Source organism: Phalacrocorax carbo, chromosome 2 (genome assembly GCF_963921805.1).
Source record: "Phalacrocorax carbo chromosome 2, bPhaCar2.1, whole genome shotgun sequence".
Taxonomy (NCBI): Eukaryota; Metazoa; Chordata; class Aves; order Suliformes; family Phalacrocoracidae; genus Phalacrocorax; species Phalacrocorax carbo.
In genome coordinates, this window is record NC_087514.1 from 5,049,017 (window position 1) to 5,064,466 (window position 15,450).

At 40.7% G+C, this 15,450-nt stretch overlaps 1 protein-coding gene across 6 annotated transcripts in view; it reads left to right on the top strand.

The window, feature by feature from the left end:
- PTK2 (protein tyrosine kinase 2) overlaps positions 1-15,450 on the top strand; it is a 233,649-nt gene that overhangs the window by 204,472 nt on the left and 13,727 nt on the right. For 5 of the 6 annotated variants that reach the window (XM_064442021.1, XM_064442023.1, XM_064442022.1 and 2 more), the window contains 4 exons: positions 2-88; positions 1,322-1,456; positions 4,469-4,600; positions 13,374-13,436. In XM_064442021.1, the coding sequence (XP_064298091.1) occupies positions 2-88; positions 1,322-1,456; positions 4,469-4,600; positions 13,374-13,436 (417 nt within the window). Of the gene's footprint in view, position 1; positions 89-1,321; positions 1,457-4,468; positions 4,726-13,373; positions 13,437-15,450 lie in introns of those variants that run through there. The other variant, XR_010371361.1, reaches the window with a different exon arrangement.

Below are 15,450 nucleotides of genomic sequence, written 5' to 3' on the forward strand. Positions count from 1 at the left end.
GCCCAGTAGGCCTGGTTACCCCAGTCCGAGATCCAGTGAAGGATTTTACCCGAGTCCACAACATATGGTACAGCCAAATCATTACCAGGTATTACATTTAACACTGCGCATGTAGTTTTTCAAATGTGGGGTTTGTAACTCAGTCGCAGCTGGTGGGGTTGATTTACTTCTTATGTGGTTTATTTTCATTTGGTTCTGGTAAATGGTTTTTGGTTTACATCAGAACAAACCCCAAACTGAACCTGGTAGGTTTACTCCAGATGGCAGATATTTTCATACCTGATATGGTGCTCAGATTTCTAAAACTACAATGAAACACATCAGACATTTTCATGTTTATTGAAAGGATATGGTGTTCGTGTTAAAATTTGTGCTAAGCTATAAAATCACTTGCCTTAGAAAATGGCATTATCTAGTTGACTTTCCTTGGGCTTATTGGTACTCTGCTCCCTGATGATTCTCTGAAACATTTTTATTTTCCGTTGGCCGATACGCACCTTTAGATCTACCACATCGTATACCCACAGGTTTTGCTTTTCTTCCTAACACTGCTGAAGAAATTTAAAGCAAAAGTTTGTCATGAAAGTACTTAAAGCATTCTTGGGTTTGTTCAGAGCCACAGCCATATACAGCAGTCTCAGTCAAAATTTGTTTTTTCCATGGAGAGGGGGAGGTTTTAATTGTTTTAATGTGTACTTCAGGATCATTAAAACTACTTGGATTTTCCTGTAGGGAAGTTCTCAGGCCGTGCAGCTAACCACACTAATTACATGCTGTCACTCAAGACTTAAGCTCGTAAGATACACTAGGGGGTACATTTTTACATGGCTCTGTAGGGTGATCTGTGCAGGCTCCTATTAACTTGAGAATGAGCTCTGCATGTGTAGCTCTTACAGATGTATCAAAAGGTTTATTTTTGTTCATCAGAGGACTTTGATCTTCTTGGCTGCAGAGGTTAAAACATATTTTCTAATGCGGCTGGTTTGATAAGCTTCCTCAAATAGTTACAGTTATCCTCAGAAGTCACAGTTTTATTTCCATATGTTTCTGTATAGTTATAGTTATCCTCAGGTAGTTATTGTTATGTTCCGATAGGCATCCTCAAAGCCTTAAAGAACAGGTTTTGTGTCACATTTTGGCTTGGCTTCTTTCTTCTGTTGTTGCTTCCCCTCCTCCTCCTCCCTCTCAGTGACTGCTTGATTTGAGTTGTTTTTGTGCTATTTGCTCCCTTGAGAGGGGGGGGGAGCTATTAATTATGGGGAAGCACAGGTCTTACTTATGTAACTCTTCTTTTTTCTTTTTTTTTTTCTTCCCCCTAAAGGTGTCTGGCTACCCTGGTTCTCATGGGATACCAGCCATGGCAGGCAGCATTTATCCTGGGCAGGCTTCTCTCTTGGATCAAGCAGATTCCTGGAACCATCGGCCTCAGGAGATAGTGTGGCAACCAAACATGGAGGTACTGTGAACTGACACATCTGTTGTTGCACTCTGTACAGTAAATACACATTTTTATTATTTAGGTACATCTGGAGATTATTGTAGGAAAATTGTTTCCCTGGTATTTTTGAAATTGCCTTACTGCAGTGGGATGGGAGTCATGACCGATTTCTGTTCTGAAACAAATCCTCCTATGTGAGGTTGGGCATAAAGTGTACTCTTTCCACAAATTCTTGATGAAACTATTACTTGATCAGTAATAACATGAATCAAGTTACAATAACTTGAATCAATTATGTCAAGTAATAACTTGAAGTTCTTATCTTAACTGAGGGACAGCAAATATTTTGTGTTTGTTAAAAGAAGGCTTTTCTGAAACTTCTTGCTGTTAATAGAGATGGGAACATTCATGTAGAAATATGTAATAGCATTACTGTTTAAAAATACCTCTCGTGGGAGATGTCTGGCATAACTAAAGCATCTGAGGCTTCTCTATAACTTATCCAGAACAGAAAATGAACTCGTCTGCAAAACTGTTCTTGTGTTGTATTCCTGTTAGGTGCTTTTCAGCCTGTCATAATTGCACAGAGCTGCTGCAAGGAACATCAAATTAATTATCAAATTAATTCCCCCTTTAAACTTCCATCGGTTTTTTTTCTGTTCTTCAATATTTTATACTTTTTTAATTCCATTTTATCCTCCCACAAAGATTCACTTTGTGCAGCCTCTGTCTTAAATCCCTTTCCTCTCTAAGCAGTGCTCTGTTCCCTGTGCCTCTGATAAACATTTAAGTAGTAACTGAGGCTTACATGTTAAATACAGGCAAGCAGATAGGTGTCCGAGTCTTCAGTTTGTCTCTGCTTACTCTTGGCTGATGTGGCCATATAGTCTGCCATTGCAGCTTCCTGCCGTGCTGTTGTTGTTCACACTGTATATAGCTGAGGGTTGTAGGCTCAAGTAGTTCAACATCCCTATACATTATTGCTTGTAGAAACAACTTTAACTATGTGGTACTTAAATAAAGTGTTGGTGGAAACATATAGAATCATAAAATGGTTTGGGTTGGAAGGGACCTTAAAGATCATGTCATTCTAACCCCCCTGCTATGAGCAGGGGCACCTTCCACCAGTCCAAGTTCCTCAAAGCCCCATCCAGCCTGGCCTTGAGCACTTCCAGGTGTGGGGCATCCACAACTTCTCTGGGCAACCTGTTCCAGCACCTCACCACCCTCCTAGTGAAGCATTTCTTACAGAATCATATAATAGTTTGGGTTGGAAGAGACCTTTAGAGGTCATCTAGTCCAGCCCCCCTGCAGTGAGCAGGGACATCTTCAATTAGATCAGGTTGCTCAGAGCCCCGTCCAGCCTGACCTTGAATGTTTCCAGGGATAGGGCACCTACCACCTATCTGGACAATGTATATTCCTGTGAGCCCAGGTAGTGGAAGGAAGCAGTGGTCTGAGTTTCAGTGAATCTAAATCTGCCCTCTTTCAGTTTAAAGCCCTTGTTCAGCCACTATCAGCCCTTGTAAAAAGTCCCTCCCCAGCTTTCTTGTAGGCCCCCTCCAGGTACTGGAAGGCTGCTATAAGGTCTCCCTGGAGCCTTCTCGAGGCTGAACAACCCCAACTCTCTCAGCCTTTCTTTACAACAGAGGTGCTCCAGCCCTCAGATAATCTTCATGGCCCTCCTGTGGACCCACTCCAACAGTTCCATGTCTTTCTTACGTTGGGGGCCCCAGAGCTGGACACAGCACTCCAGGTGGGGTCTCACCAGAATGGAGTAGAGGGGCAGAATCATCCCCCTCGACCTGCTGGCCATGCTTCTTTTGATGCAGCCCAGGATATTGTTGGCCTTCTGGGCTATGAGTGCCCATTAATGAGTCATGTTGAGCTTCTTGCCAACCAACACCCCCAAGTCCTTCTCCTCAGGACTGCTCCCAGTCCATTCTCCGTCCAGGTTGTGTTTGTGCTTGGGGTTGCCTCGAGCCACATGCAGGACTTTGCACTTGGCCTTGCTGAACCTCATGAGGTTTGCACAGGCCCACCTCTCAAGCCTGTCCAGATCCCACTGGATGGCATTCCTTCTCTCCAGCGTGTTGACTGCACCACTCAGCTTGGTGTTGTTGGCAGACTTGCTGGGAGCGTACTTGATCCCACTGTCCATGTCGCTGGCAAAGATGTTAAACAGTGCCGGTCCCAATACTGACCCCTGAGGAACGCCACTCATCACTGGTCTCCACTTGGACATCGAGCCACTGACCACAACTCTTTGTGTGCAACCATCCAGCCAATTCCTTATCCACCAAGTGGTCCATCCATCAAATCCATGTCTCTCTAATATAGAGACAAGGATATGAATGCTTTGCATGTCCAACATAATAAGTTACAGCCAAAGTTTTCACAAAAGTTTTGGAATTTGGTTACCTAAAGACAATCTCAGTGAAGTTTGTTACCAAACTTGCCTTGGCTTCTTTAAGAATACTAATTTATACACTACTTGCTAATGATTTCCAGACAGCATTGGGATATGTTATATTCAGTATTGTAAGCTTACGACATGCGTAAAAACTTATTCAAAAATCATTAAAAATGGTTTTGTGACCTGCTTTGCAAGTGTCAGCTAAAACTGAAAAGCATATTTATTTTTGGTAAAAAATGGGTCTTGCAGCTTGTAAGAACTGGATAGTTGCATTATTGCTCAAGACCAAGAAAATGAAGTTGATAAATCCTTTTTTGTTGTCTGACTTAAATGAAATGCAATATATGAAGTGACAACGTTACTGAAAAACAGAACAGAATTTTTCAAATATTTTTTATTCCAGTGATTAGGAACAAGGCAGATAAATTGTTTGTAGTTGGAAAGAGTTTCTTCTGATGGTCTGCTTCAGTTTACAAGGAGTTGAAGGAACTCTGCTTGACTGCTGTTGTGCCTTTGTGCTTTTAAAAATCTGTTCTTTTATAAATGATAAGTTCTTGCAACTATTTATACAAATTTCAGGTTGTGAGACTGAATAAGCTTACTCTGTTTTGCAGGATTCGGGCACTTTGGATATACGAGGAATGGGCCAGGTTCTACCCACACATCTCATGGAGGAGAGATTGATACGACAGCAACAAGAGATGGAAGAAGATCAACGCTGGCTTGAAAAAGAGGAACGATTCCTGGTAATACTTTGTTTCATAGCGCTTCTTAATTTATTCTGATTTTTCTTTTTTTATTGCAGCTTGCTAAAACTGATCACTTCTGTGAAATGAGAGCATTTACTGAACGTAGGAGTCACTACCAAAATGTAGGTTTGGAAACAGTTTTTAAATTACGTGTTCAGCTAGCTATTACGAATACCCTGAACTGCTGGGTTTTTTAGTCAGTCTCACTTTATCCAGTTAGGTATTTATGTGTGGGAAGTTGTGGGTGTAATTCTGTGCCAATCTGGAGGTTGCCTGTTTGTTCTTAAGGAGATAGGTCTGTGCATACCCTACCCCTAAAAAGGGGATAACCATCAGCCATCTAACAACCCTGACTGTAGTAAGGGTGCAAGAAGAACATGAGTGGGAAGGAATGATTTAAGAGAGAGTTCTGTGAGGTGGGGAAAAAGCTCTGAACATCACCAGGAGGAGGAAGGAGAGATGCAGGGGTAATAGGATCTTCTGTTGCTGTTTCTCTGCAGTTCCATGTTTTCTTGTTGTCAGTGCCACTGGCGTATGTTTTTTAGATCAGTTCTGGCTTCCCAGTTGTCAAAATCCAAGTCCTATGTTAAAATTCTCCAACTCGAGACTGGTGGCTACAGATGCAGCAGAAGATGGTAGAAGCATCTATAGGCTCATGCTGGGGAGCCTATAGATGCCTGAGCCTCACGTGACAGGTGGATAATTTACAGCAGTGTGGTATGGGTTGTGACAAATATCAGTCGCATGTTTGGACTTAAGAAGCATATTTCAAGGAGTGTTTTGGTTTGGGAGCCTTTGATGTTGTACGTAGTTATAAAACGTGCCTGTATAAATAAATGCAGGTGCCATTGGTTTGTTATGGGAGGTAAGTTTGAATAAATACATTCTCTCCTTAAAGCAGATGATGAGAATGGTGTATGGTTTCTGTAAGAGTTCTCTGCACTGTCTAGAGCTGGTCTCCAGGAAAATCTTCATTGTACAGATTAATTACTTTTATTTTAGACACCAAGGTTGCTGGTCTTGGTTGTCTCACAGAATTTAACAGTCTTTTAGGGATCTTGAAGCCAGGACATTTAGTTTCTTGAAAATAAGAATTTACGCTTTATTCTGCAGGAAGCCAGTGGGCAGGAATGGAGAGCAGATTTTGTACGTAGATGGTGTTACCAAGACCTTATTCCTTGCCAACTGAATTGCCTTAGTCTCTCAGGGGTTTAGTTATGTATGGCATTCAGAACTGTTCCAAACAGCCGATGGCTGTGAAGACAACCAAGGTAGGATAAAACTCTGATAGCTGTTGAGAGCTACTGATAGATGCCCCATGTCCAGTACATGTTCTAGCAAAGATCCACATTGTGCCAGAATTCAGATGTGAGTTTTGATTAAAGGATGTTGAAGCTTGCTTTTGGCTGGTTTCCTTGTAAGTGCACTTGGGAATTTGCGGTTTGCCATTGGATGACCATAAAGAAGCCACTCTACCCAGATTGGTTTGTCCAATTCATTAGAGGCTGAAGAGGGGGAAGGGAAAGGAAAATTTCTTCCCTAATTTAGGCATTAGCTTTTCCAGCCTTGAGTGGCACCAGTTGCTTGTGACTTTCACAAGCCCGGGAGGTCAGATTGATCTATTGTGGGCTAAAACTTTCAAGACTGTCAAGAACTTTTTGAGGAATTCATGTATTTACTGAGGATGAGGCATTGTGATTTCAGGTGGTGGCACGAGATTGCGTGGGAACTTTCTGCAGAAAACTTTCTGAACTTTCTGACCTTATCTGCGGAACAGATGCAGTTATTTGTAGTGTTTGTTATTCTGCTTTGATTCAGCCTCTGGACCATTAGGCTGTTTGCTGTCCCCCAGTTTGCTGTTTGAGGAGAGACTTTTATTTTTCTTTTTCTCTGTAATATGGTCTTAGTACACATTTGGAAAAAAATTACTGTGTTTTCATTGTGTGTTAGTTTTTACTGTGAGGAGGCACCATCTCTATTGCCACCCCCTACTCAAAGGAGAACTAGCAGCGATGAACTTGTGAGCACCTATAGAGGTCTGTAGCTTTACCAGAGCTGGATTTGGTTGATGTAAACACTTAGAGGGTTTAAAAAGGCAAAAAAAAAGAGAACATCTGAGTGAAAGTAAGCATGAACTTAAATGGCCAAAATGGAATCTGTAAGACACTTCAGTTCTTTTTCGTTCTGCACTAACATGTTGACTGTACAGACTTTGTGGTTTATACTTGAATGCGTGTTACAGATTTATACACAGTGTGAAAAGCTAAGCAAGCTAATGATAGCCACAGGGTATATTTGAACCCATAGCAGGATGAATGTCAGAGGAATCTGCAGTTTATAGATGGGTATGTCTTGGAAAAGGAATGTGGTTTTCTAGGTTTGGCCCTGAAGAAATCAAGGTGGTAGAAGAGTCACCGTGGGGAGTCACTCTTGGAGGCCTTGCACATCTCCTGAAGGACATGCACAGTTCATACATAAGAGTCCAAACACAGGCCCAGTATAGAAATAATCCATGTATTACATGCCAACACTTCTTGCCCCATGTCGTCTAGTGAATGACTAGTGACATTTCTTCTCTTGGGAGAATGGACTTCCCTAATTTCACTCCAGGTGATTTATGGGGGAGAAGCAACCTGTTTTTTTCAAAATTGATGTCATGTCTTTCACTTCATTTGGGACACCTTTCTGCACCAACCTTTAGATTTTATTGCTGAAGATTTTGCTCTCCCTCCCCTGCTACAGGCAAGTTTCAGAAGAGTATTTTTCCTTTTGAGCACAGAGGACAATAGAAAGAGTAGAGCCAGATTTTAATTTTTAACTTATGCAACTATACAGTGTAGTGTTCTCATTTAAAACTGACTACTTTCAAAAGCTTCTCTATTTACACAGTCTTCAGGCTCCTGCAGTATATCTCACTTCTGTTATTGAGAATTGGACTCACAAGGGAGTAACTGCAAATCATTTCATGTAGGATGCTGCAACGAGAAGAAAAATCCTCAGTGGCATTTCTGTTACTACGGTTTTTGTTTGCCTGGAGTAACACCAAGTTGCTCATGGCTTGAAATTTATTGTTGCTTCAACGGGGATAAAATACAACTCAAAGCATGTTAATACGAGTATAAACAGCACTGATGCTGTGTTTGCTAGAAGAAACACCCCAGATGAAGAATTAAATTGCAGTGGCATTGGAAGGGAGATTTGCCAGTCTTCAGAGAGGTTGTTATCTGTGTAAGCAGTTTGCCCAAAACTGGTCCTTTGACAGTACTTGAAAGGAGATAGAAATTGTGTTTGCAAACTGCAGCCTTAACAGGATCCAGAATTGTGAAATTCTGCTGAAAAAAACAAGAAAACAAACAGATCTCTCTTCATGGGAAGCTCCTGAATGAAAATAAATCTGTTGTGTAAAGAAGTGTTTAACTGTAAATTGTACCAACCATATCCACTGGGGAGGTGAGAAGATAATTGATGGGGCATTGATTTTGGGGGGCTTTTTTCCCAGGACTGACACTCCCTCCCACCCTCTGATAGAAAGGGGATGTTGCACCCTAGTCTGGTAGCTTTAATGGACACTGATTAAACTTGTTGGCTTTCATGCTGTCTTGATAAAATTGCTTTAGATGTCAGCATTCCGAGGAGGGAGGACAGAAATCTCTGCATTATTTTTGAGGAAGCTGAAGCAAAGACAAAGCATTACTGCACTTAAAGCTTGATGCAGGTAACTATAGGAGACGGTCTCTGTCCAAGACATACAGAGGTGGAGGGGTGAGATGGCCGCAGTACAGACACATTACGTGAAACAAGTGGATGTCTGTTTGGCCTTCTACATAAGGAATCTTACTGTTAGGGTTTTTTAAGTGCTGCAGCCCTGAGGACTGAGTTTTTCACTCTTCATTTATACCCTGTGACGTTTAGACCTCAGCAGACAAGCAGAAACAAGTGAAATTAATGAAGTTCTCATTCTGCACTTTTCTCCTGAGTTGTTTTTGAATCATGTGGGTATTTCCACCCCCCAAAAAAATGAAACTGATGGAGATTAATCAAGATTTTACTTGTACATAGTGCATAGCGTATAGAAGCCGAGCGAACAGCCTCCATCCCCAAAAGCAGTGCTGCACAATTGCAAATGGCCTCTCTACTGCTGGCACTTGCAGCTCGCTGTGACTAAAAGATTTGGCCTGTTACCCTGCAGTCTGGCACGCATGCTGCGATACTTGTGCTTAGGTGTCCAGCATGCTGGCTTTCCTTTTACAGTATTTGCACACACAGAACATCAGCCCATAAGGAACAAATTACTCCATTAGGGCCACAGGATGTGTATGCTAATCTTCCAGCGCTGACTTCTTGTGTGTAAAATTAATTTTAAAACAAATCAATTAATTCATTGAGTTAAAATCATGTGTAAAGGCCCCCTGAGGATGGTTTCGTTTGTGAGTTTTGACAGAAGCTTGGAACTGCCAAACACTACCCTGATACTTAATTCTTTTTAATTGGTTCTAGGAGAGTATACTTTCTGTATTTTAATAAGAGCTCGACCCAAACGGAGGATCGCCTTTAACCACAGATAGGAAACCAATGGTGATGGTGATGCCGTGAGAGAGCCCACTGAACTGGTAGCGAGCTAGTTTGCTTTGCAGACGTTGTGGGAAAGAAACTGTGTCATACAGTGTTTTTTCAAGGTGACCTTTTAAGTTCAGCAGTATAATGGAGTTAGTGATTTTTATGCTGTAACTTTTGGCACTGTTGCTAACTTTCTCTGAACGTTTTGCAGAATGCTTTTCTTCTTTTGGGCCTGTTTAATTACCTGCTTCCTCATTTATATTTAGTTCCCAGTTGGAACCTTTCTTTGTGGCTGTGCTGATGTTACATGACACTGTTTTTAATTGTATAAAATAAAGATATGTATGTACATGCCTTTTAGTAACTCCTCAGCAGACAGAGCAGTGTTGTGCTAAGAAATTTATATAGCCCTTTCCTGTGATAGGTTAAGAAGAAATAATTCACATAGTTTCCTTATCATGTTTGGTTTTGTTTTTTTCTGAAATTCCCACATAGTTGTGGTTTTGTCCTATTTTGACACTGAGAACTGCAATTCAACTCTAATTGATGTGAACTGTTGCTAAAATAAGATTTTAATTTTTAGCCTGAGAAAATCCCACCAAGACATTACAATTTGGCATGTCCTGCAAATGCCAAGACTTACATGTTCTTTTATTAGTGAGTAGCCAGAAATACTGGAAATAAAGTAGGTTATGTTCCAGTTTGTCAACGTACACATCCTGTCTGAAAAGTCCTCTTGACGTTGCCAAAGATTTCAGATAGTAGACTGTTTATTAGAAAAAAAAGCATTTACTCTTGAAGGATTTTGATTTTCTGCAAGATTTTAATAGCATATAGTTCCCCCCTTAAATACGTGTCTGTAATGAATATAATAGTAAGTAGAAAAGACTTTGCTAAAACTTGTGATTTAGTTCAGTACAGTTGGCAGCTTCACCAAAAAAGAGTTTCAGAGCACTATGGTTTGTATGCTTGAGAAGTCCCCTCGTGCTATGGGTATGAAACACATTTGAAAATTACTTGTTCCTTTCCTGTCCCGCCAAGAAGCCCTGTATATCGAACGGTACGCCCAGTACCAGGGTGGGAGAATCATTCGGAGGAGTCTCTGTGGTTTTTGGGAGGCAGCCATGGAGGTGTAGGGCCATAGCAGGGACTGGAAAGATATAAGGGTGTGCTTTGGGGCTGTAAAATGGTGTGTGAAGTACAGGACGGGTCAGTTTTGGTGTGAGGCTTACTTTTGACCTGGAGAATGTTGCGTTAAACACATCTGAAGGATCTCCGTATTAAAAATTCAGCAATGCATTGCTTTGTAATGCCAGCACGAAGGGCTAAAATGAGAGCTCTTACCACTGCAGAAGCATAAGAATTCCTGCTAAATAATATTTACAATTACAGTGGGAGTTTGATCTTAGATATCACCTTTACTGTAAAATAGTTTGTCTTTTGAAATTTCCACAGCTATGCAAGTGAAAAAATCAGAGTAGCATTTACTAAAATGGGAGTTGTTAGAATTTATTAGACTGTCTAGTGACAGTCAAGTCACTGGAAATATAATCAGGCCTCTTTTTAGTCATTGGACACAAAAGTGTGTTGAATATTTCTCCATTGTTCCTTGTGTTCCTAACTATCAAGAGTTTTGATGGGGGAGGAGGAAAACGTTTGGAGAAGTTGAAAGGGCTTGTGTTTATGTATCACTAAAGACTTTCAGTCCTTATTTCTAAGATGAAAATATGCAGATCGCTGAGGTGCAGGTGGGTTGTGTAGCTCTACAGACTCCTCGTGGACCCTCTGGTTTGCCATTACCCATTGGCACTTGGTATCTTTGGTTTTGGATCAGGTTCTTGGGGATCCTTGGGCAACACCCTGCCTCCCATGGCTTCGCTTGCATGGGGGTGGACAACAGGACTTGGTATATTTGTTGGCAATGTGTGAAGCGTCTATTAAGTTAATAATGCTCATTTTAGTAATATTTTATGTGTATTTACAACCTTTCTGTGAAACGATTTTTAGACTGTAGCGAGGTGGTGGTACACTGTTCACGTACATGAGGTCCTGAAATCCGCTCATACACAGCACGTTTGCTGCTGGTGGTGACTTGGGTAAACGAATTGTTGCTGTGATTGAGATTGTGGAATTGGGCATTTAGATAGTTTAGATGCTAAAAGGGAGGACCTTGTTAGTGAGGTAAGGAGGGGAGGAGATGGATATTATGTCTATTAATTGAACTTTTTTCTTACAATACTAGAAGAAAATCTGTTATTTGGACTAGGATGTGTTTTGTGCTTCTGATTCTTTTAAAATGCTAGTATTTCATTATCTTTAGGTATCACTGGAGTCAGATTTAGGGTGCATTTCTACAGTAATAAATTGCTAAAAGTGCAAAAAGTATTAAAGACCCCAGTGATAAAACAGTCTCTGGCTATTTCCAAAGACTTTGGGAACTTCCCTGTCCAGAAACACAGAAAATGAAGGCAAATTGTGAACATCAGTGTAATAGAATTGAGGTTAGCCATATGCTTAGATAAACAGAGATAGCTATTTGCTTTAGCTTAAAAATATGATGAGAATCACGACTTAGTTGAGATATCTAATGAAGTGTCTAACATAACCATGTCGAATGAGGCTTTAATCAGAAAAAATTCCTTCATCATACCAAAGGAGATAAGCTGGGGATTTGTCAATGGTAGCTTTCATCATAAAATTTGTCACAGATTCCTGGAGGAACACTGGGAAATGGCTTGCAGTGACTGCTTCAGTTCTTCATGTTTAAGATGGGGTTAAATATTTCTCTGTCTAGTACAAGTTGTCTATTTTTAATCTGCAAGTTCTTTCAGGCAGCAACTGTCTCTGGCTGTGTCTCACTCAGTCTGTGGAAGACTAAATGAAAATCCAATGTATAAGCCCCCCTGACAGACTACCAGCACAAGTGGAGTATTTTTAATGATTAAAAAAATCAATATTAGTGTATCTTTGCAAGTTCTGTCTGCCCTGCTGGCTTTTTAGGGTCATTTAGCAGGGTAAGCAAGTTGGAATTATTCTTTAGTGCTTTTGGAAAGAAGGGAGGAAAGGGATCTGGAGTAGCTTCTAAGCAAGAAACGGATATATTTCTCCCCCAAAACTGACCCTGAAGGAACATGGGTCAATTTAGTTACAGTCAATAGTCACCCACCTACATTTCTCTAAATAAAATTTTTTTATTCTCATGCTGTGTGTGTCCATTTTATGTATATATACATACAGACATATGAAGGAAGTTGTATTTACACTGATGTAGATATGCGTTTTATCAGTTTTCATTAACTCCTCATCCAGTCTCGTACAAGAGTGAATTGAAGAGTCAGACAAATCCTCTTTGTTTCTATGTGCCAGAATTAGCGCACTAGGAAGGCACCCTCATTTTGCTGAACGTACTTCTTCAGATCAGTGTTAATCTTTGTTTCACATCCACTCTTCCTTTGTCCTTGCATGTAATTAATGTTGTCATTGAAGAATATGTATAACGTGGATTTTCTGGGGAGATTAAGAAAATTACCAGTTTCTGTCTGAAAAAAATTTGGCATGGCCTTATTTTTACTTTTTAAATCAACTGAGCCCCAGGTTCCTATATCTCATTTAAAACACATATAATAGAAATTAGTTTGTTGCTTGTATCAGGAGAACAGTGCATCTGGATGTCTTTATTAGCTTTCTGTATCCAAATGCAGTGTTTAAAGAGCTCCAGTAATTGGCCCCATTTGCAGGCTTGGAGAGGGAGCCAAGTACATATAAGCCGTCCTCAGGCAGGAAGCGGGAATTAATGCGCAGCGTTTCTCATCCCGCGGTTGAAATTTTGCTGCTGGGAAGCAAACAATTTAAAAAAAAACAAAACAAAAAAAAACACCACCAACTTTTGCTACCTTTGAGAAAACTAAAATGCAGGTTTTCCAATGTTGTGTTAGGGAAATGGTACTATCAATATTTATAACAAGCATTTTTACACGTGCACTGAGAATGGGTGGTTGAGAAGCAGTCGAGAAGGCTGCCAGGAGTTTCAGTAGCTGCAGTTGCAGAAGTGTGTAGTCGCAGCAGCGGGGGTGTATAGGCTGGAATGAAATGACATCTGTATTTGTCAGTGCAAATTTTTAACAGTATTTTCCTGTCTTTATGATGATTTTAAACCTAGGTCGCGTGAATCGGTAAGCAGAGTACGGAATTAAATGTTTCATTTTTGTTTTAGAAACCCGATGTGCGGCTCTCCAGAAGCAGCATCGACCGAGAGGACGGAGGTCTCCAGGGCCCAGTAAGTATGTGTGGGATCTTTCCATCTCCCAACTCTTTCTCCGGTTTCCTGGTAGAACATGTTGTACGCTGTCTTGATTATGGGAGATGATTTAAAGTTTTTGCTAAACGTTTCCACTATTATTACATGGTTCTGTAACTTTCCAAGAGGCTCAGCTTCTGCGGGCACAGCAGCCGTGGCAAACTTGTTCATGCAGCAGTTTGGGGTTTGGGGTTTTTTTTTCCCCCCCTTGAAGCTGCTGTTGTAACAAATACTAAAATGTTCCCACAAGTATGTTGTAATTATTTTTATAATGTTCATGTGCTGCATAATTGGGCCTTTTATTTAAAAATGTGGATAGTTTTCTGAAAGTTCTGTCAACAGGAAGCAGGATTAAAATAACTTTTGGAGTTGTTTAAATATCTGAAGGGTTTTCTCCCAAGGAATGTAAATGTTACTTTTGTATTGCCCAGAAATCTGTTTGGGTAAATGTTCCGCTATGAAACAAATGGAATAAACCCCATAGCCATTCATTTATTGCCAGACAACAGCTGCAGCTGTGGTATTCTTTCTTTACTGGCTTAACTCCTGTCTGTTTAACTAAAAACGTCTCTCTGATTGTTCAGTTGCCATTGGAATCTCTGAATCACACTGATGGAAGGGAGGGGTTAGGCTAGGGACTGGTAACGATAGAAACCTGATGCTTCATCTGTTTGTCCCCAGGGTTCACCTTTAAAATAGTTAATGTTTTAAATTCACTTTCTTAGTTCATTTGGGATGCAACTGTAAATTCCTAGTTTGGCTTCAGTATTTCTTCACTAGCTAAGAATTTAGGGACTCCTCATGCATTTGCAGCCAAAGTACAATCGTGAATGAGTACATGAATGACACACTGCCGCATGGTCTCTGGGGACATTCAGGTCTGGAAGCTGCTAAGATTTTTTTCCATTAAATTGGAGAAGACTATTAGTTACTGTTATGTCTTTGCTATTGTTGGATCTTCATACAAAAGCAAGTAAAGTACCGCTGCATTTTGTGCTACTCATGAAGTTGGTTTGAGATAACCTGAAGATTTTGAAGTCATGTCAGAGGTTTGGTTCAGGTGGTTGGCAGTGACAATGGCTTCAAAGTACAGCTTCTTGCAGCCAGCTGTTTTCTCTGACTGCTGCTTGATTTCAGCAAGATTGCCTGGGGTTAGAATAAAAAATACGACATCCAGATCCCAAATTGCTTGTAGGGGAAGTCCTGTCTTCCCAGACAAGGTAGTACAATTTCACACCCCATTTGAAAGAGTGTGAGGAAAACACTTGGTGATCATTGACAACATGAGTTTTAAAAGAAGCTCTAATTTGTGATAACTACATTCCTAGTTCCAGAATTTGATTTTGCATTTTTATCGTTCTCAATATATTCAGAACATAACTCTGACTGACTTCATTTGCAGTAGGAAGTGTCTAATGCTGCTGTGAGTCAATCTCAATTTTTCATCGAGAGGATGAGAAATAGGCAGTAGTCATTTCTAGGAGAACTCTGAATAAATAGTTCTCCAGTGTAACACAGAGATTTCTGTGACAGTGATGAGGACAGAATCCAGTTCACTGAGGTGTCATTTACGTCTTCCCCACAAAGTGACTTTTTATTTGAGCAGTCGTTGTGGTAGTTGGAACGGGAGCAGAAAGCACAGTAGCTCTGATTCCTGGTCAGAGCAGCAGCATCTGTGCAGTTCAGGGACAGTAAGAGGGAGGAGGAGTAATACACGATCCTGTTCTTGGATGTGGTGGTACAGATTAAAGGCTATCACACGCATTTCAGTATTTCCTAACTGACGACCAGATGGCTGTATAACTTTGTGCACACTCTTTTGGCATACACTTTTAACATGCAATTTTCTGGAAGTCAAAATGCAAGAATTCCTTCAGTGGAATTTTACTCTCCTCCCTCTCTTCCCTCCTTTCTTTCCCCCCAGAGTTACCAGATTTGAAATAGTCAGGTTAGCAACACAAATCAAAGTTAGTGACATGACTGACGGTGCTGG